Raw genomic sequence first — 22,298 nt, forward strand, 5'->3', positions numbered from 1 at the left:
CTAATTTTTAGCATCAGAATGCTTGATTACAAACTGACGGGCACACTTTGGCAGGCCCCGGTTAAATTTCTTCAGGAATTTTCTAGTTATAAGTAATTATTCTCTGGACTTTCTCAGTATGTTCTAAATTTGTAAACATAACGAGTACCGGTACTCTGCTGTTTCTAAGTGATAATAAGAATAAATGTTCCTGTTCTGGAAGAATTTTTTTTTCTGGATTTTAAGTTTGCGGCCGCAACAATAGGAGTCTCTCTGCATAACAATCCATAAACTAATCTAAAAAATATAATATTGGTCCAAATAGTGAGTACTCCACAATTTCTAAAATTACTAATAATCTAGAGTAATCTAAATAGTATAGTATTGGTCAAAATGAAGAGTCTCTGAATTCTAAGTTTGTTCTAATGTCAGGAATAAGAGCTTCTTAAAGAGACAGAAACCCAATTTCAAGGCATCAAATTACAAAGTCAAATTTGGTTCATGTTATGTTTGACATATGTAGCATTTTTATAACAACTGAAAGTAACACAGTTAATTGATTGCATTATAAAATGGCACTGTGTGCCTGGAAAATACATAGTTTTAAAATGGACTGGTCCTAATTTTTGTAATAAAGTTTATTTATTTCTTGCACTTTTAAATAACTGCATTTACAATACTTTATTTTTGTTTCATTGTCGTGATTAATGACAATGGCAATTGTTTAAATGTTAATTTACTGTGTATAAAATGTGTACTATTAAGACTGACAATTAATAAGGATATTCTATCCTTAAATCTAATGTTATTTTCTTGTACTTAGTGGCCTATCAGTTTGTCTTTGTGACACACGTTAGACTGCTTTAGTTTCATTTTAGTGTTGAGAGTTCACCGTCTTCTAAATCGTAAACTTGCAGTAATCTTATGGTCCTTTGGCTCCACCACAAGGAGAAACTTGTTCTTTCAAGAAAAACAACAACTTCAATTTAACAGGTCATGAATTGAATCAGATTCACTTACTTACACTCCTACTGGTTAGAGGCTAATAAACGCAGGTTAGAATGATTGCACAATCTAAAACAAGTCATTTTAAAAGCACGGTCATACACGTAGTTTTTTTGTTTTTTTTTGTTTTGTTTTTGTTAAATCTCTTAAGATGGCCGTGACACTCGGGGATCACATTCTTGCAAAAATATCCAGTTGGTTCCAACTTCCAACTTTCTGATTCAAATTTTCTAAAGGAAACTGGTTAGGATGTTCAAGAGAAAACCCAGGAACCACCTAAAGCAAACTGAAACACCAGAGTCGCAGTTCGCAGTGGTGAATTTAAATGAGAAAAAGATACATTTGTAAACTTTCAAAGAGAAGACTTATGGTGAGATTAGAGAAAAAATATACGATTTAATGATTATTGTTCAATTTTTATTCTTTAGAAAACTGAAGACATGAGGAAAAAAACATAAATATATGTAGGCATCTTGTTAGAATTGAGAAAAGAGACGCATTATTAGGCCTCCAGGTTTGGATGCACTCTTTTTGTCTAAACTGATCAATACTTAAACATTTTGAGAAACAAACAAAAGAGCACAGTAGGACAATAAGTAGAAACACAGTCCTTTAATATAATCATATTTACAGAACCTAAAAAGGCTGAAAGTGATTTTATTTATTGTTGTAGTTCACAAAAGCATATAAAACTTCACTCATTACATATGTAGCATTGACCTTTTAAGAGCAATGTCATTCTTTAACCTACATGCAGAGGTCCTTCTGGAGGGTCAAATAAAATTGATTATCTGGGGCAGAGACAACTTTAGCCTGTGAAGTCTTGGATACACATCATCTAATATGTTTTACTGACTTTGAGAGTAACCATACTGTTATATATAGTTGGAGATTATATTGGTATATATGTCAAATAACACCAACGTGTAGCTCAAAGCTCAGTGCCCCAACAGCCTTTATGAAAACGCTGAGGTCAAGTATTTACATCGCATGTTGACGTCCTAAAATCATAAATCAAGTTACAGTTTTCATCATTGTTGCACGAGAACGTTAATCTACAAAAGGAGACCCAGTTAAAACCAAACGAAGCTCACTCTATCTATATACAGAAACATTTAGAACAGGTGTGAGGAGGTGAGGAACCAGCTGATGACAGTGAAACTAATCCTAGAACAGAAAGGCTTCGTTGAAATATTGGCGGTTAAAACAATGGGTTCGAACTGGTTATGGGCGTGTGCTGCTGGTGTCTGTTCTTTTCTATCGTTTCAATTAATTAGTTGATAAAAATCCATGTTACAGATGAGTTGTTTCAGGCTGATACGGATTGTAAATCCTTACCTTTTCATATTGTCTCAGTTTATATTCCTTAAATACTAAGATATGTTCAATAACGCCAAGCGGTGATTCAACAGCAAAAAGTGGAGAAATCTCTGAGGTGGATGGCTACAGACTGGAGAAAGATATGTTTCACAGAGGAATCCAATCTAAAACCAGACTGGATGTGTTTAGAGTCCTCGTGCTGCTGAAACGCCAAATTATGTCCGAGTTTTAACCATCGCCGATGACCTGGAAACTGCTGGAACAGTTCCTGGAGAAACAGTTTTAATGGTAAAATGAGACAGACATCTGTACACGGTTACGCAAATAATGTGTGGAGGAGTAAAGGAGGGGATTGTTTCAAACATAAAAACACCAGAACAAACGACTGTATCGTGTTGAGCAACAGTTTCTCTTGTCAGCCCTGAAAAAGTGAAGCTAGTGATAAATCCTTTCCTGTTTTATCCATAATTTCCTCTCCAGCTGTTGTACTCACGTTCTCCCTTCACTCTGTCGTTTTTTTTTGGGGGGGTGGGGAGGGTTGGGTATTTTTAAGCAGTTCTGAGGCACAACACTTGAAACTGCTGCTGTCCGTTGCTTGGCAACCAAAGAATGAGTGAGTTGCTAGGTAACCAAAGAGTGAGCGAGTGAGTTGTTGATCCCACAAATATCCGTGAGAGGCTGAGAAGTTAAAGCCTTTCCTCTGCCTACATCCCCCAGAATGCAGTGCAGTGAAATTATTTAACATCTAGCAGACTTATCTATTGATTTTGATCACATGCCTATTGTAACATATATTATTGATTTATTATCCAGTACTAATAATGAGTTCTACCTCCTGATTATAATTAAATCAATAAATGGCGGGATGTTTCAGCAGGAAAAAGATTCCTTTTAAAATTTTGAGAATAGATAAAAAGGCAAAAAAAATAATTAATGTCATGCTCATGATAAGTGTAAGCAAACATTTGACCTATAAGCATATTTGAAACTTCATAATTTCCTTAAAACCAATATAAATATGTGGGTGAAATATGACACAGTCGACCTCTCGTTCTTTTTTGACCTTCAATTGAATCTCGAAGTTAATTCACGTCAGTTCCAACATTTCTAAATTTGATTTTGTTGAAGACATGCACTTTTGTCATCCACTCATCCAGGCATTTATCTTTAGCCGCATTGATTACTGCAACAATATCTTCACAGGTCTGACTAATAAATTAATTAAACAGCTGCAGCTGATCCAGAACGCTGCTGCTCGCGTTCTCACTAAAACCAGGAAGATAGAGCACATAACTCCAGTTTTAAAGTCCCTACACTGGCTGCCTGTAGCTCAAAGAATAGACTTTAAAATACTGTTGTTAGTTTATAAATCACTGAACGGTTTAGCACCACAATACCTTAAAGATCTGTTATTGCTGTACCAACCGTCTAGACCCCTCAGATCTCCTGGTTCTGGTCTGCTCTGCATCCCCAGAACCAGAACCAAACGAGGAGAAGCAGCATTCAGCTTCTATGTACCACGGATTTGGAACAAACTTCCAGAAAACTGTAAAACAGCTGAAACACTGGGTGCCTTTAAATCTCAAGTTAAAACCCAGCTGTTTAGAGTTGCTTATGGCTAAATCAGGGTTAGAGTGTGGGCTTTTGATGTCTTCAATGTTTTTATCTTTAGTTTTTATTCATTTATTAATTTCTTTTTATTTCTCTTTCTCACTGTTTACGTTTTAATGATATAAAGCCCCCCGGAAAATGTCCCAGTTAAGCGACGTTTAACTAAAGTCCTACGGGGTTTAGAGTCCCAGTTGACGGCGTTTCAACTAAAAACCTAGAGGTTGGAGTCCTTGTCAAAAGGGGTTTTGAACAAAAGCCCAAAAGAGTAAAACCCCAAGTAAAAAAACGTTGAACCAAAGTCCAAAAAGGGGGCCGGGTTTAAAGGTTTTAACCTTTTTAAACCTTTTCAAAAACCTCCTCCTCCTCACCACTGATTATACGACACAACATGCTGTTATTTTAATTATGTAAAGCACTTTGAAATGCCTTGCTGCTGAAATGTGCTATGCAAATAAAATTTGATTGATTGATTTGTAAAAGCTGATTACTTTTAAAGGTGACATCTAAAGTTGATTAATGGTGTTTTGTCTCCTCCGTGAACCCATCTGGTGGTTCCACTTCTGCTAACAGGAACATTTTTAGAGTATTTGTGTGTAGAAACAACAACTTTGTTTCAACTACTCAAACAGAAGGCTTTGGAAAAGTTGACATTTTAAAATAAATACATAAAAATTACATTTTAGGGTGCTAAAGTGGTAGTCTGGAACAGAAATGCATTAGTGTTGTCTGCCATGCTTTATTTGTATTTCTAAAGTCACCACTTCTCTGCTCTTCCCTAAACACAGTCTGCCACCGAGCCGTCCTCCTCCTCCGCCCCCCACTCCCCGAACCGCATCTGCGGAGAGGGAGCTGCGGGATGGAGGTTATTGATGTCGTCCATGGCGTCCGGGTCCGTCTCCTCGCTGGGGGCGATGCCCATGTGGCCGCCCTCGTCGCGGTGCGTCCGGACGTGCTTGCGCAGCGCCGCGGGCTCCTTGAAGGTGCGGTTGCAGAAGGGGCAGCAGCAGGGCCTCTCCCCGGTGTGGATGAGCTGGTGGTGTTTGAGGTGCTGCAGGCGACTCAGGCGCTTCCCGCAGATGGCGCACACGTAGGGCTTCTCGCCCGTGTGCGTGCGCCGGTGCTTGCGCAGACCGTCCAGGTGGCGGAAGCAGTTGCCGCATTCGGAGCATGAGTAGGGCTTCTCGCCGGTGTGAATGCGCAGGTGCGTTTTGAGCGCCCCGGACTCACGGAAGCGGCGGCCGCACACCGCGCACGGGTACGGCTTCTCGCCCGTGTGGATGCGGATGTGCTTCTTCAGGCTGGAGATCAGACGGAAGGTCTTGCCGCACTCCAAGCAGTGGTGAGGCCGGTCCGCCGAGGGCTCCCCGGAGGTGTCGGGGGCCGACGGCCCCGCGGGCTCCTCGGCTCGGCCCGGTGAGACGGTGTCACCTCTGCTTGCTCCAAAAGTCCTTGACAAAGGTTTCTGTCCATCAAGACTTCCTTGCTGCGGCTGCAAGGCACCGCCACACCCACGCATGAGTCTTTGGTGACGTAGCGGGTTGGAGAAAGAACGCGGAGTTCCTCCTTCACCTCCAACCTGACCGTAAGCAATGTCCCCCACATTAAGGGACGAGCCGTCTCCGTCCCCAACCTGGCTGTCCTTCCTGTTGTGCTGACCAGAACCTGACGGTGGCCCCTGCTCCTCTTTGATCTCAAATCTGGGTCCTCCACTGGGACCCGGAGGCTGCCGGTCATCTTCAGGTCAAAGAAGAAAGTAAAGGTATGAACAGAGGCTTTGTAATAAATCCTCACATCTAGTCTAATCTGGCCAGAACCTGAATTTGCCTTGTTAAGTTAACAGCTTAAATGTGTAAATACCCTGAAATAACTTAGACCAGTTTTGCTTTAAAGGCAGCTTACATATAAAAACTCAAGCTTGTTGTGTTACTATAACAGTTTAAATCTGTAATTTTCTTTAAATAATGAGATTGTGATAATGTTTTTATCACAGCCTCTTCTTAAGACATTGAGTTTTTTTTTTCATAACTACTTCATTACATAATTATTTTCAGTGTGCTTTGGTTGCCACATTATGTCCAGATATTATAGTTAAATCCAAATTATTCAGACCCTTGGTAAATCTAAGTTTAAAGTAATCTCCTAATTTAACCCTCATGTTTCTTCTGACTGAAAGTAACAATACTGCTTTAGGTGACCAAACCAGAGTCCAGATTTAAATCAGAGATAATCTGTGGAGGGAACTAATGATTAGGGAAATGACCCAGAGGCCCTCCAACCTCAAATACTTGGCTCTTTTAATAAAAAATAAAGTAAAAATAACAGTGAAAACAAAAAGCCGGCTGTACCATAAGGGTTTAACTGCTCTAATATTAAAGGGTTTTCTATTGAAATACATAAAAATAGAAATAATTTGACATGACATAAAAAAACAGATTATTTGTTCCTAGTAAATAATATTAAAATTGTTTCTCTCATTCCCTATCAAACCTGTCACTATGAGAAATTAATCAATTAATTGAGTGATAAATTAAAACAAACTTAAACATTTTCACCTGTATAATTTATTGTTTTTCTCTTTTCTCTCTTTCTACCAAAAACTTGATGATAAAAGTCTTCAGTTTGGTGCTTTGGTCGCAACTAGCCCTTTATTTTGAAGGACAATTTTGTTTACAAAGACTGCATTTGTTGTTTCAGCTTTTATTTGTTTATTTTGGATATTTAAAATGTCTTCCAGTTCCAGTGTTAAATGCTCATCAGAACATTAAAGTTTATTGATCTTTGAAAATGTGTTCTCGCATTATTACTATGTCATTACCATTACACTGCTTGAAATGGTCTCAAAACAACAATATTATCGTTTATCTCAATAACTTCTGGGACAATTAATCGTTTAGCAAAATGAGTTATCGTGACAGGCCCTGCAAAGTTAATATTTTAGATGATGCACTTTCCTCCCCTCCATATTTGTTTTGTTTTTTAAGCATGAAATATGAATGAATGCGGCACAGATTGTGGACTTACCCGCTCCTCTGGTGTCTGAGCACATGTGAGAGGAGCTGGAGGAAAACGAGTCCAGAGTGTGGTTCGTCACGGAACCGTCCGGCTGGATCGAAAGCTGGCACATTTTGTATTCATCTCTCGGCTCGAAGCCATGAAGAGATTCATCCACGGAGCCGCCCAGACCCAGATCCACGCCTGCTCCGTTCACGTTCCTGGGGTTCTGGTGGTCCCGGTCCAAGCCTGGGGTCAGAGAAGCCATGGAAGAGAGTGAGGGGCCAAACACCGACTGGCCGATCTGCTGGGGGCCCGTGTAGGAGACCTGCAGCTGGTCTATGAGCTTCTGGGCGCTGCACAGACACTCCTGCAGGGTCTTCAGCTCCCTCTCGGAGACCTCCAGCCGCACCTTGAGCCTCTGGTTCTCCTGCTCCTTGTGCAGCAGCTCCTGCTGGGTCTCGTTCAGCACGACCACCACCTCCCCCAGCAGCGTGTCCACGGCGGCGGACATGGCGGTCTGGATAGTCGGGGCCAGGCGGGATTTCAGCGAGGTTACCGTCACGCCGCCGCCCTGAGAGGCTCCGTACCCGCCCTTGGTGTCCGCTTTGCGGTCGTAGCAGGGCTCCATCCTGTCGGCGATGTTGATGATGCTCTGCTTGCGGCTCCCCGCGCTGGACGCAGAGGTGTCCATGCTAGCTGCGTACCCTGTCCTCCTGGATGTCATTGGGTGCGATTTATCCGCTGTTCTGATGCTTGAAGGCTTTAAACTGCGCAGGTCCCTGTAGCTGAAATGTGTGAGAGCATGAATTGATCCGGTTACATTTGTTTACCGAGCTGTGAGCCAGACGGTGCAGAGAAAAAAACAGAAGATGCGACACTCCGCTCTTCAACATCCGCCTGCAGACAGACAACGACGCGGTGAGACGGTGGGAGCTGCGAGACGACAGAAACCCGGCAATCAGACCCTTCAGGCGGCAATAAAACCCATCTTTTATTCTCAGGATACTTTAAATACTGCGGCCCTCCACGACGACTCGCCCGTTTCCAGATTTGCACTCAGAGGCCTGTCGCGTCTTTATGACGAAACAAAAGGTTGAGCTTGTATTTTTGTTTCCCTGAGTGAAGACTTAAAGGCGCAGCTACCTCTTCAGGTCAGGAGAAAACATTAGTGGTGACTTTACATAAATGGTGCGATGGGCGAATTCCTCTTTCTACCCGCACACACAAACACTCACCGGTATAGGAATAGCTCCCTGATTTAGGAATAAACTTTCTAAATAGCTTTTCAGCCAAAATAACCTTTTAATTAATTATATGAAACATTAGGAACTAAGAAATGCTCTCTTCAAATGTTCGTAGCAGTACTTTTAGGTTATAAGTATATGGTGTACAGCAATATTTTCCTACAGGACTCTGCACACCATAGGACATGTATATTACAACAATGAAAAAGCGAAGTCAAAATGAGTTGTTATGGCTACACTGTCCTGTAGGTGGCGTCCTAGTCCTCCACTCAAATACAGTCTTTATAATAAAAGCCTCCGCTGCAATTAAACTCACAGCAATGTCCTTGCTTCATCTAAAAAACTACATTACGAATGTTTTTTTTTTATCTCCAAGAATAAAGTTCCTTACATAAATGACAAGACAACATAAAAACATTAAAAACTCATGTGTTTTTATCCAATAAAATTCTTAGTGCAACACAACATAAAATCTTCTTTTTTTTAATCTATCTATCTATCTATTGATTTATTTAAAGAAATTGTGTTCTCAAAAATGATTTTTGTTGTTTTTATTTTTTGTACATGTCTACACTAATTCTCTATATGGGGTCTGAATGCACAGTTACTGATGCCGCATGGGCTGCTTTCAGTATTCCAGAAACTGTAGACGTTCAGCCATTTTAGAGAAAATGTTCCAAAAGAAAAGAAAACAAACCAGAGCGCAGCAGCTGTGCGAACAAAATATCTTTCAGACGTAAAAGGAGAACAGATAGACGACGGCAACGCCGCTCAAATGGTGACTTGTAATAAAGGGTATGCAGACTACCATCTCTGGGAACAAAACGGACAGTGGAAGCGTCACTCCTGCCAGCTGACAACAGGAAACGGAGGCTGTAAGTCACACAGAACTGGGAAACATCACCTGGTCTGATGTGTCAGTTTCAGCTGGTAGAATCTGAATTTGGCATAAAAACAGGAATTCATCCTGCTTGAATCAACGGAGCCGTAATGGTGTAGGTGACCAACTGAGAATGAAACTCTGCCGCCTGCCTCAACATTTCTGCTGACCCTGTCCATTCCTTTCAGAAGGATAATACAAGCTCAAGCTGGTTTCTTGAACAGGACCATGAGTTCACTGCACTTCGACGGCCTCCACAGCTTCCAGATGTCAATCTAGTAGAACATCTTCGGCATGTGGTAAAATTAGAGATTTGCATCACGGATTTACAACCAATAAATGTGCAACAACAGCAGGGCACTAGAATCGTTTTCAACATGTTGCCGAGTCTATGCAAAGACAGGTTGCAGCAGTTCAGAAGGCAAAATCAGGCACTTCACAAAATACTTTTCCATGGCACTGTTGTATATTTAGAGATGATGCAACGTTTCTGCAAAGCTTTTTGTGGAGGTTCTTTTGAGCATTTCATAATCAGCGTTAGGAAATCTTGCTGTTGTCATATTTCACATTACTATTGGCTCTGTGGAAGCGGAGAGCACTGATCCTCTCTTGTATTTTAATTTCATGCCTTCGGTTATTGCTTTATTTCAAACAAAGTCTTGTTGTGAAGCAAAGCAGTAGAACATAATGTCCATTAAGTGTTGTGCGTTAGTGAGCTTATTACATCATTATCCTGAATCAGGGCCTTGATTCTTTGTATTTAGCTGGAAGAAGGCTGTATCTCATAAAAACATTGCCGAGGGGGGCAATTCATAACAATCGCCTTTTCCCATTTGGCCAATAAATAAAAGCACCAAAAGGATTTTATTAGACCATGTGAGGCAAACGCTGATCACAGATTTAAATGCATAAATTTGCAGGGTTAACGTCAAACGCATAATTTCTCCTGAATTTCCTTTGGTTTTTCCATGATTGGGCCTCGTAGTTCCAATTTTGGATTGCATCCATTTCAGAACTTAAAATAAAGTATTCCTGATGGAGTCATTTCTGACGGAGTAAGCAGTCTCCCGATCCCAGACGGCCAGATGTTCAGCGGGGAAAAACTGATGTAGCTGGTTTGTGTTGAACAGAAGCAACATGTTGCGCAACAACACGTCCCACAAATATACAGTAATTTGTGTCATTTCCAAAGAAATACCCTTCACCCCTCTGATCCTATTTCCACTTTCCTTAAATTTCCAGCACTCCCATTTGCACTATATTGTTTTCCTCAAGGTTATAAACATTTGTTCCTGGTGGATTATATAGACGTATTGTGGAAGGAATGGTTTTCACAAACCCACATCTGACTCACTCCATTAAAAGCTGCTGCAAACGTAAGCTGAGCGATTTAATGACCGCATATGCAGCCAACGTATTAAACGCAGGTACAACCACTGGATAAACACAATCCATATTGCACAACAAACACATACCCACACATGTCCTGGATGTAAACGTATGCCTCCTGTCCGCACTTACACACCAACACTCTCCTCTCTCTTTCTGCTCACCTATACAGAGACAGACTGGAGGAAAAGCTAATAAACACGACCACAATGTAAATAAGGGAAAACATATTCAAGTAAGTTGGTTTTTGAAGAGTGACAAGAAAAAAAGTGACACTTTAAGTCGATTCATATATTCATCTTTCAAATGATAATAATAATGATAAAACATCCCATAGCCATTTCTTTCCCTGATATAGATTAACCTTTAACCTATATCAGGAGCACATCTTGTTCAGCTTTGTCTTCTCAGGAAGAGTTAAAAATATCCGTGATTGCTCTCCTAGGAATTATGCTTCAGTTCGTCTGGTTTAGATATTTACAACAACCCTGAAGCATTCTTTCATCTTAAGCTGATCAGAGTGTCTAAACATTTTAATTCGTAATCTATGACTTCCTGTCTTCCTGGAATATTCAATTGTCTTGCGAAAGTATGCGCAGTCCTGAAACTTCTTGCCATTTTGTCATTTTACAACCACAAACCGCAAAATAATTTGTCCGGAATTTTGCGTATTACACCAAATAGAAACTGGTGCATAATTGTGAAGTAAAAATAAAATAAAGTTTAGATTTTTTTTTAATAATACAACGGGGCAAAAAAAGCATTTAGTCAGACACTGATTATGCAAGTTCAAGTTCTCCTACGTAGACAGATGAGAGAGGTACGTAATTTTCATGGTACACTTCAGCTTTAAGAGACAACATTCAATTATTTCAAACTGGTTTTAAAAAACAAGAAAAATGAGAGAAAAAAAATCCAGGGACTCACCTAGGATTCTTAGAGAATTTATTTGTAAATTAAGGTGGAAAATAAGTATTAGGTCAATAACAAAACTCAGTATTTTGTGTCTAATTCGTAGAAAAACTCCATTTGTTTGTAATTTAGTCCAAGTATAACAATAGCTGCGAAGGCCTTTGAGGTTTCATCAGTGGAAATCAGACCGCAGATAAAGAAGAGTCTGAACAGTTTTTATAAGAGAAGCAGTTTAAAGGACATGGCAACTCGGGTGGGAGAATCTGTCACCAGAACAACTATAAGACATTAGACATTTTAATGTCTAATGTCTAATAGTTGTTAGGCATTATAATTAATCCACAAGAGGTTTTATTTGTAGTTTCCCACAGTCATGTAGGAAACAAACCTTTGTAACTCAAGGTTGGATGCAAAACTGAGTCTGAGTATGTCGTCACAATGACGGAGCACGGTGGTGGCAGTATCATGGAGTGTGACTGCTTTCTGTGTACAGGGACACAAGCAGACCAGAGTTGGTAAATATGAGATTAACAGGAGCTAAAACAAAATTAAGCTATGGATCACCATGCTGGTATAAACCCAAAAACACCCAAGTTTGTGGTAGTAACATGAAATCTAACAGGAGTAAACAGCATTTTAAAGCACTTTTTACTTTTTCAAGTTGATTCTTGGGTGTTAAGGAAACTGAATGTATCTATCTATGACTTCCTGTTTGCTTGTGAAATAACTATGATGTGGCACAGATTACATCTCTGGGTTACAAAATAGGAAAGACAACAGCAGAAGCCATTCATGTAAATCAGATTTATGCTGCTCATAATGAGTCAGAGCAAAGAAACAGCTGAAATGGGGATAAAGGAGGCTTTCAAAGAACCGTCATTTATCTCACATTTGTCAAACTCAAGGCCCGTGGGCCAAATCCGGCCCACCGTAGCTTTTTATGTGGCCCTCTAGATTCAAGGCTAGACACTGTGTGTTTAAATATTATGTTATCAATCAAATAATTTTTTATCTGTTCACTGCCAAATTATATCAATCAGTCCCTCCAGTTTCATCATGGAAATTCACGCAAAATCAACAAATCTTCGTACCTTTTTGTTGGGAGTTTATTGCAGATTTTTTTCTCAAAAACTGTCAAAAGCTTTTGATTACAGCCCTCTATCTATACAGCGAGTAATAAAACTCGCATTCGCCGTCATAAACAAGCTCAAATACCGCAAATATTTCCTATTTCCAAATCAGTACCACAAACCTTTGATTTTTATTGCAAAAAGAATCAGGAAATGCTTTGCTTTCTGTAACCTTAGGTTTTGTGTATCTTGAATGAAAGAGCCTGACAGAGAACAAACTGTTCTCTTACCGTTCACTGATTCATCATATTTTCTAAATATGAAAGATGTTCAATAATATTATTTAATCTTAAGAATTCATTGATATTTTAACAGTTTCTGAACAGGTTTTATTAAATACATCCTGGCACAACCGGCCCTTTAAGAGCATTCATAATCTGGATTTGGCCCAAAATGAAAATGAGCTTGACACCCCTTATTTATCTGAACACTGTAAGGATACAGATTATCCACCGGTAGCAAAAGACTTCTTTTAATAAATTAATTATGAGTCTATAAAGGCTGATTTAATAAAATACTGTTACATTGCTCTTTTTTTTCAACTTTGCAGGTCATCCTTTCCATTTAGGCCCAGTCAGGTGGAAAACCTCTGCCCTACTTGCCTCAATGAATCAAGGCCCTGCTGTGGGGATTCCTCAGAATCCATTCAATCATCCGCTCCAAAAAAGGAGAAGGTAGACACGCTCTGAATAATGTGCAGACGGTTAAAGAATGCAAGCAGATTTTCTGTGGGTCACCTAACCTGGCTGCAATAGCGGATGATCTGACTAACATCAGATTGTGGTTAAATCACTACCAAGCATGCACGTCACTCAGTGACAAAGCAAATCTGTTTAGCAGGCAGGCAGGGAGGCGGAGCTGCAGTTGCAGGATCGGGAATAACAGGGTGCAAGGGGGGAGGCAGGCAGAAAGAAGGAGGTGATTGTTGGGCAGGAGGGAAACATAAAGAGGGCAGTGAGAGGAGGAGAGGGAGCAAGTGAGGCGCAGCACACAGAGAAGCTCAACTCGCATTCTGATCAACGCTGCAATCCGAAGCAACAGGTACGTTCACGTCTTCTTCTTCTGGCTTGCATGGATGGAATGCTTTGGATGAGCGAATGGGCTTTTATCTGCAACAAAAACCAGGCAGTGAGCTGGTATTCAGAGGAGTTAAATCGGAGGACGTTCAGAGCAACCTGGGACCTTATTCCTCCACTAAAGCCCATCTCAGATAACATTTTAGGTACACGCTTTGTGTAAACTTTTTCCTGTAATCAGATCCAGCTGACCAGACTGTGCTCTCTGCCTGGGCGTGCAGGCTTCTGGGGCCAGTTGTGCAATGCCGCCTGGAATGCTGATTTAGTCTGAAGCACCTCCAAATCTTTACAAATGAGGATTTTTTTTCAAAGCGTTCTGTAAACAACTCTATAAATCACCAAGGGAACGTGTAACAAGGTTTGCAAATTAAGTGTCCTCGTTTTGCTGCGTGTTTTTGCCAAAGCGTTGTGGTTTTACTTTGTGAAATGGCTTTGTGCTCCCAGCTGGGATTTGGTTGAATAATATGAGCCTGCATTAAATTACTAGTTTAATTTGTTACAGTTGTTCAGTTGAATGTCATATAATTTAGAAAATATGATGAATCAGTCAACGGTAAGAGGACAGTTTGTTCTCTGTCAGGCTCTTTCATTCAAGATATACAAAACCTAAGTTACAGAAAGTACAGCACTGATACCCGTTTCACTTATTCACATTCTGCTACATTTCAACAACAAACCTCAATGTATTTAATCAAGATTTTAATAACGTTGTGTCACTGATATCCACAACTGACAAGTTTTTTTTTTTGTTGTGATCCATGATTTTAGGCGATAAACATAAAACAGTGCAGGATTGAAATTTTGAAGAAGTTCGTTTTTGCTAACTTTTATTGAGACAAAAGTCTGAAAAGTGTGGCATAGTTATAGCTGCAAGTATTCTGGTGCACGTCTCTACCACCTTTGCTCATGTAGAAACTGATATGTGCCAATTATGTTGTTCAAAATAGGTAAAGCTCAGTAGTTACTATGGCAACCTGACAAATACTCTCCTTTTATAGTGGACATTCATGGCTTGATGGGTTTGTAGTTGTGCCATACACTTTCCCATTTCATTTGATGACTCAGATATTCTCCGATATTAATTAACCATATTACATCACAATGTAAATGTGATTTTATTTAGGAGAGTTATCATAAAGGGGACTTTTCAGAGTTTCTTCTTCTGTCTATAATATGTTGAAGTTTCTGCTGGTCTGTTAAAATCCAAATAAAATATATAAATGTTTGTAGTTTTAATGTGATAAAATGTGAAAATTCAAGAGAAATGCAGACTTTTACAAGACACTCCATACGTAGCTGTAAACCCAAAGAAGCTGATAAAGTTAGTTTCATATACAAAAAGCAGCTTATGTGGCCCCACTCATACCCAAATTGTACGCAAGCAACAGCAACACTTATTCAACATATTCTACTCAAGTAAAATTGAAGAAGTAGCCATCTGCAAAATGTTTTTACTGAAGTAAGAGTAAAAGAGTATTTAGTAAAAAGCCTACTCAAGTACTGAGTAACTGATCAATCATTTAATATTTAAAAATGACATCAGATGGACCAAAGTATAAAGTTATGTGGACATTTTGGGTATTTTAAAGACCGAAAATATAAGAATTCATACAAATAACATAATTACAAAATGAGGCAAGAGGAACATTTATCCAAATCAATTTCTTTCAAAATGACGCTGATGAAACGTCAACAAAGACTGCAGGTGTGTGTGTGTGTGTGTAAGTTTATGTGATGATTTTTGGTTAAAACAAGCTTGTTAGTGATTCAGTGAAGTGACTCACAGTGGGTAGAGCATCCAGAAATATTACTCAAGAGTAGCAATACTTTGTAATAAAATCTCTTAAGTAAAAATAAAAAGTACAGTGTAGTAATAGTACTCCTCAAAGTACTACGCATAACACATTACTAGCCTACTCTGCTCATGAAGTTCTGCTTTTTTATTATTTCCAGCTCATCGCCCGCCATGACGCAACGTCCCTTTCCCCTCGTGATCGTGTGCCTGCTTTCCATCAGGGGTTTCTCTACGCTGTCCTCTGCAGGCACTGGAGTGCCTCCCAGAAATCCCGTCATTCCCGTAGAAGACTACGACAGATTGGATGAGACATCCACTCCTACTATGACTACAAGTACTGGAACCGTCCCATGGTGCGACTACCACTCCTGCAGAGAGAACCAGACCCCCTGCGAGGACCTCGCTGCCTCTCATGGCTGCTCGTGTCCGGGTTTTTCTTTGCCCGAGGACCATCCATTAAGTCCCTCTCTGAGATCAGTGACCTGGAACGGCTCGGCAGTTGTGGTTCACTGGTGTGCGCCATCTTCTTACGTCACATCTTATTTTGTGACGGTTAAAGGTGGGGAGAAGCAGGTAGTGAAGAAGGACCAAAGGAGCACAACGTTGAAGCAGATACACCACAAAGCGGAGGTCTGTGTGGTGGCTGTAAACGACGCAGGGGAAAGCGACCCGTCCTGTGGGGAGTACACCCCGGCTAGCAACAGCCTGCCCCTGGCCGCAGGCCTCATCGGCGGGGGGCTGGGCCTCCTGCTGCTGATTCTGCTGGTTGTTCTGCTGTGTAGGCGCAGGAGGCAAAAGAAACGAGAGGCCGCGCATGTATGAGGAACTCAGCTGAGAGCCAGCAACCAGGCAAAAAAAAAAAACAAAAACAAGAAATACCGAGAGACTGCACTCTCAGAGAGATGAGACTCATGAAACGCTCCGTTGTTGCTGAAGTTAATTAACTGTGAGAACGTCTGAGTGTTTGTTTCAAGAAAGCAGGAAACAGGGTTCATCAACTCCTTATCATATCTAGCCGGTTATATTCATCTCCTCATTAGTGGTGCATTTTTTTTTTAGGAGCACTTGATTTATTCAACTGAATTAAGGATGCATGAAAATAACAATTATGAACAGAAACAGGAAGGAAATAGTTTACTACCATGATGCTGGACCCATTTAACCAGTATTATTGTCTTGCAATCTGTTAAAACAAGCCTGAAGGATGAACACTTGTTCAACTCAGTGAGCTCCATTACATATCAATAGTAAAAATCACGAGATTTCTATTTATTCACTTCACTTCAACTAAAAATAATTAAAATATCAATGAGAACTAATCTCTGGTACAATCAAGAAGAAATAATTGTCAAACTAATTTATATTCGGTAGCGACCAAACCGAAACAACATTCAACAAAGACGAACGACTGATTTAGCAGCTGGCTCTCACTAAAGCCCCAAAATGGAGGCTTTTACAGCCTAATTCTCTAAATATGAGAGAGGAAGAACAAAAACACAGCAGTTTTGATTCCTCGGTTTTCAGCATCAGAACTGAAACCAGAGCTTTGCTGAAAAGAGGCTCTGGTAGGTAGAAGGTCAAATGTGATGTGTTTGTGTACCCTGCTTTACTTTATTTAACCAGGAATGTGCCTTATTGTTCAATGAGATACAGTATCTCTCCTGACAGACAAATGGCAAAGAAAAGCACTGAAAAGAAATAAACATGAATAAATATTTTAAAAAGATAAATTAAAACAGTGACACTGTTTTATTCAAGCTGGGTTTTTTTTAATTGTTTAAAAAGTTAAGTGAGGGTGGTGATGAATCTAAGTTGAATTTGTTCTGGAAAGGCAATTTGGGTTAAGTATAACAAAAAAAAAAACAATATTTTCAAAGACTGGGAGTTATTTACACTGGAATTAAGTTTGAACAGAATTGATTGGTTGAATCCTTGCTTTTGCAGCTGAAATACAGAACAGTACTTTATACAGAATCCAACATTTTTAAGAAAAATCCAGCATTTTTCTTCAACTTTGATGTCAACTGAAGAAAATAATTTGCTCTGGACTAACCATTTTTGGGGGTTAAAATAAGTTTTTAAAAATAATAAAAATCCAGCTTTGGTTTAGTTTTTATAGGATTTTCAACTTTATTAATGCCAATGTGGAATGTATTTGTAGCCCACCAGTCTATATATTCACCTCTAAAATGATCCCAATAACCACAATCATTCATTTAAAAAAATACAAATACAAAAATCCACTTTGTTGACTCTTCTTGCAATCAAATTTGTTTACATAAAAATATGTGAGGAATAAAAGGTGATTATCAAGCCAGGAAATGTAACCCTCCCCCGGTGAGACACGTCTTAACTGCGTTTGCACTTTCCAAGTGTGTGGAAAACATATATTTAGTCTTTTGAACTGTAAAGATCACCTGATAAATTTGTTCAAAACCTTTAAAAAAGGTTAGATAAATATTACAGAGAGTTTACCAATTCTTTTTGAGACTGAGTCTCATAAATAATCGTATCATCTGCATAGAAGTGAATGTCCCTGCATTCAGCTACTTACATTGAGCTGAAGAAAATGCTCATAGTTTAACCTTTAACAGAATAAAATGCTCAAATAGGCTGTCAACCATTTACGTTCTTAATTACGTGACAAAAGTTTTGTCACTAAAATTATGTGTGAGGCCTGAAATAAATTCATACCAGAGATGTATTTATATAAAATTTTAACTTAAGTGGTTTTGGGAAGCAGGTTTTGATGCTGTATAAAAGAAACACTTTCTCTGAACCTCTCTGTGAGAGTTTTATTGCACTCTTTACATATTTATTTTAAGTAGGTGAATAGATAGTGGGATTAGAAAACAAGAATGAATAAATTTACTTTGCTCTTCTCTCATAGATATCATTCTATATCCTGATTTGAATCGTGCAAGAATAAAGAATTAGATTCTTTCACCAGTTCCTGTGTATGTCTGTAAAGATCTGTCCATTAAACTGAAATAAAGTGAAACTTTTTGTTGTCTAAATGTCTTCGAACATGTTCTTTTCTAAGCGCTGTAAGATGGGTGTGTTTTTTTCCATCTGTTTTGCTGTCGGAAGTACTGTCATCATTGGACCGGATCAGCTCAAGTCTTTCCTGCTTTTTTTTTCCCAGCTGTCATACAATTTCCCTCGTGAGTGAAGATGAATTTTTGCAACACTTGTTTCATATTGACTGGGGCTTCCCAATCACTGCTGCAGAGACGCTGCAGGCGTTTCCTGCCACAATAAAAAAAAAATAAAAATGGTGGAAAAATCCAGTATTTTAATCCTCCCAGTTTATCTCATGCTGAAGCCTCCATCTGCATGTCTCCAGGTCATGGTGTAAATTCACTTTTTGCTCTGGCTGCTGTAGCGCAGTTCTTCCACAGCTCCCAGCTTTTTTTTTTTTTAAGTGCTGTCTGGAAGTCAGTTAGATGTCTGTAATTTAGAGACCAAGTCTTCTGCTCACTGCAGTGGCAGTGTGAAAATGTGATGCATTGAACTCAACTTGATGTTATCTGCTAGAATACAGTTCAGAGCAAAAGCTCCTGAGCATTTAAATTGTTCTTGTGATTATGGAAAAAAAATACCAAGCACTTTTAAAAATTATGTTCTTAACCTTGACCCTTACAGAGACTGTTCTGCTAAATGAAGTTTGTAACTCTGTCAGGTAAAGTTAGGTTCTTCAGCTTCAGTTAAGAAAGAGAAGAAGATGTGTGTACATTTTAAACTTACAGCAAGGAAATCATCCATCCATTGGATGGATTGGTGTAAAAACATTACACACACAACAATACTGAGGTCAAACAATCAGGGAATCCACAGCTTAGTGTTGCCTCCAGTGAGATGTGTACATCCCCTATCTATGCTGTCCATGGATCAAAAGCGCATGCGTGTCATTGTTTACATCCGGAAATTTCAGGCATGCGCACAACGCTGGAGGGCAACAAAACTTATTCCGTTAAATGACACCTGGAGATGTAAGTAATTCAGTGCAGTGCACCACAGCAAAGGGAAAAATAACACAAAAAAATACGTTGAAGAACAACTCAAACTCATATTCTTTTTTTTTTCTTGCTCTGTGTGTCGGCTACGCCACACGCTGACTCGTTGCCATATCAACTGACAGCAACGCGACGGTTCAACACCAAAAAACACTCCCCACGCAAAGAATAGAGCATTCAGTCCGCTACAGTATCATGTTTATAGTAACATTATGTTTTTAAACTTGATATTTAATAAGTGATCGCTGTGGCAGATTAGCTACCGCTGTCATTAGCTAATCTGACACAGCGCTGGTTGATTAGCTTACCTGCTATGATCTGTCAGAGTTGGTGGGTCGCCTTTTTTTTTTAAACTGAACCGAAACACACCCAATTCCAGCACATCTACATGTTAAGGTTGTCAAAGTTAAATAACAGACATACTTCCCTCTCCCATTAAAACTTTCTTCTGACCTTCGGTGCACTGACAACTTAACAGCTAAAACCAATGTTAGGTATCATCAGGAAGTAGCTGTTTTTCCCTCCAGCATGGAGATGTTGGGTCGGCATCTTGTGCGCCTGACGCCAAGGGATCAGTTAAAGGATCGATCCTTTGGATGATGACCACAGTGAAGGTCTGAATATGGACGGATTGATAAATCTGGAGCTTCACTTCTCATTTTAGCTCTTTCTTCCTTATGACTGATGAGCAGTGCCCACATTAGTCCAGGCAAAGCCCCCATCTGTTTACTGCTCCTTGACTCACGAACAACACATACTTGACTTCTCCCACTGAGACAAGTGTTGACTCCTCACCGGTCAGTTGGTTGAGAACCATTTCCCAGACTGTCAGCTGACTCACCTCGAGGCTGCCCACTGCCCCAATACACACTGAAGACAACAACAGAACCACATCATCTGGCTGACATTACTGACTGCTGAAAGAAGTCCTTTGAGGATCTGATGGAGGCACAGACTATGAACTATTGGGAAGATGAGTTCATCAACAATACTCTTCTTTTGGCCTCTTGAAGCCCTTATTGACCTATAGATCTTGGTCATTGACAGCTCATGTGTCTGGGCCCAAAGTTCCTAACTGGATCTCAGAACTCAGCCTTGAGCACACGATCTTAATGTCCTGTTGACGAGTGATTGTAAATCTGTGCACTTTTTTGGTATTTTGTGGTGAAGAAAACAGTGAGGCAAAAATGGTTGACTCAAAGGTTTATCCCTGTTTTTTGAATGGTCAAAATAGCTGAAATAAAAGAACCACAAACAAGGCCTTCGGGGAATCGATCTCTTTGCAATTGACTGTAACCTTTTGTAATGCTGCCATGGGACTTGGGAGTTTTAGTTTAAAATAACACAGCTTACAGGAGCAATTCCACTTAATTTAAATTTCTATATTTTTTTTTTACTTACACAACAGCTAATGAATATCTGGCACAGAATATCCACAACCTCATCTGCTAACTATTTGCTAATCTTGACCTTAGTGTGCTTATTTAGTTCTCCTAAGGAAAGATTGTCCAAAGTTTCACCCCGGAACAGTCTGTCAGTGTCTGAGATACCTTCCAGTAAGCCAGACAGGGCGTCTCCTTTGGCTTTGCAATGCTGGTAGCAATTTTGCTTTATTTGGAAAATCGTAACCCGCTTTCGTGAGAATAAATGTTGATAACAATGCTGATAAATCTGGGATGTGAGGACCCTGCCGACACTTGCTTTGGCTGGAGGCCGAGATCCTGGTTATGTGCCGTCAGCACTGTGCTCATGTTGAATCACTGCTAAATCATCCAGTGATCTGATGAGTTATTTTACCTTTCTGTTTAAGAGGTCACATCAGTGAATCAGTTCATCAAATAGCGGGGCTTTAAGAGTCCCCCCAGTTACTGTGAATGAATGACTAACAGTATCTGTATGAGTGAGGGTTAGGAAAGTGTTGGATTTTACCTGGTTACACTGACCGGTGTCACGGTGTTAGAAGCTGGAGAGACATGACTCACAATGTTACCTCAGATACTTTTAAATGACCGTTTGCTGTCAGTAGTTCACTGCCCCCTGCTGGTCACAGTGAACATTGGCAGCTGGTATAAAGGGCACAAAACGAAACTTGACCGCAAAAAATAAGCATGTTTGAAAATCTACGGAAGAGGATTAGGGCCACAGACAAAAAAATTCTGAGATTAAATTCAGAATTATGTTTTGTTTTTGTTTTTTCCCCGGTGGCCACAATCCTCTTCTGTAAAAATCTGAATCAAATTAAGTGCAATATTAATTAGATCAGTTCCTTTTTTGAAATTTTTTTTCATTCTTTGTGTTTTGTATGTTTTGACCCTTACTTACACACGTGGCATTTAGCAATCCACGACTCCCTTATATTCTGCCTCTAAGGAACGACACCTTCCTGCTCTGGACGTTTTCAGTTTCTCCACGTTTTCTCCGGGCTTTAGCTGCTTTTCGCTGTTTTGTGTCCAGCTAACTTTATTATGACACAATCTTATGAAGCATGCTCTGAAAAATAAAGAAAGCAGACACGTCAAGCATAAAAAAAATAAAAGGTATCTGAAATTCTTCATGAAAGATCTTAAGAAGACCTGAGAAATGCATCGCCTTGCAGTTGGTCAAATGCTTTTTGTCTGGATTATAGCCTTTTCTGCATGTTTATAAAATATAAAAATCCATCAGTCTGGGTTTTCAAAATATGCATTTTTGATTACATACATTCTGAACAGAAATAAAGAGAAATAATTAACTTAATGCAAGAAATTTACAAGCAAAGTATCTTTCTATATCCAGTTTTGTCTCCCGCTCTTCACTTAGATTTATTTATTACTAACTTTAATTAGTAACTTTTTTAGTTTTTATGGTGACACACTGCATTGACCACACGCTGCGGCCAGCAGTGATCAAATAAAATATTTAATGACGGTTAATGAGAAGCAGCTTTTACTTCTGTTTGCTGCCACAC

General features: G+C 39.7%; 2 protein-coding genes across 2 annotated transcripts in view; one reads left to right on the forward strand and one right to left on the reverse strand.

Annotated features, from left to right (window-relative positions):
* LOC103145683 (LRRN4 C-terminal-like protein) overlaps window positions 1–18,346 on the forward strand; it is a 21,510-nt gene extending 3,164 nt beyond the window's left edge. Inside the window, exons 2-3 of the mRNA XM_007563237.2 lie at window positions 13,429–13,505; window positions 15,494–18,346. Coding sequence (XP_007563299.1) covers window positions 15,507–16,157 — 651 coding nt within the window. The 5' untranslated portion in view covers window positions 13,429–13,505; window positions 15,494–15,506 and the 3' untranslated portion in view covers window positions 16,158–18,346. The remainder of the gene's footprint in view (window positions 1–13,428; window positions 13,506–15,493) is intronic.
* On the reverse strand, window positions 4,628–8,129 carry LOC103145682 (zinc finger protein 696). The gene is made up of 2 exons (XM_007563236.2): window positions 6,937–8,129; window positions 4,628–5,649 (listed from the first exon to the last, which is right to left on the reverse strand). The coding sequence occupies exons 1-2, from the start codon at window positions 7,631–7,633 to the stop codon at window positions 4,691–4,693; spliced, it is 1,656 nt and encodes a 551-aa protein (XP_007563298.1). The 5' UTR covers window positions 7,634–8,129; the 3' UTR covers window positions 4,628–4,690.
* Window positions 18,347–22,298: the final 3,952 nt, after the last annotated feature.

The sequence above is a fragment of the Poecilia formosa genome, unplaced genomic scaffold (assembly GCF_000485575.1).
Source record: "Poecilia formosa unplaced genomic scaffold, Poecilia_formosa-5.1.2 Scaffold145, whole genome shotgun sequence".
Lineage (NCBI taxonomy): Eukaryota > Metazoa > Chordata > Actinopteri > Cyprinodontiformes > Poeciliidae > Poecilia > Poecilia formosa.

Excerpts from the sequence above, each read along its gene's own strand:
- LOC103145682 (XM_007563236.2), bottom strand. The coding sequence starts at position 7,633 with ATGACATCCAGGAGGACAGGGTACGCAGCTAGCATGGACACCTCTGCG. Across the intron at positions 5,650-6,936 it reads CTCAGACACCAGAGGAGCGG|ATGACCGGCAGCCTCCGGGT; the intron begins GTAAGTCCACAA and ends TTTGACCTGAAG.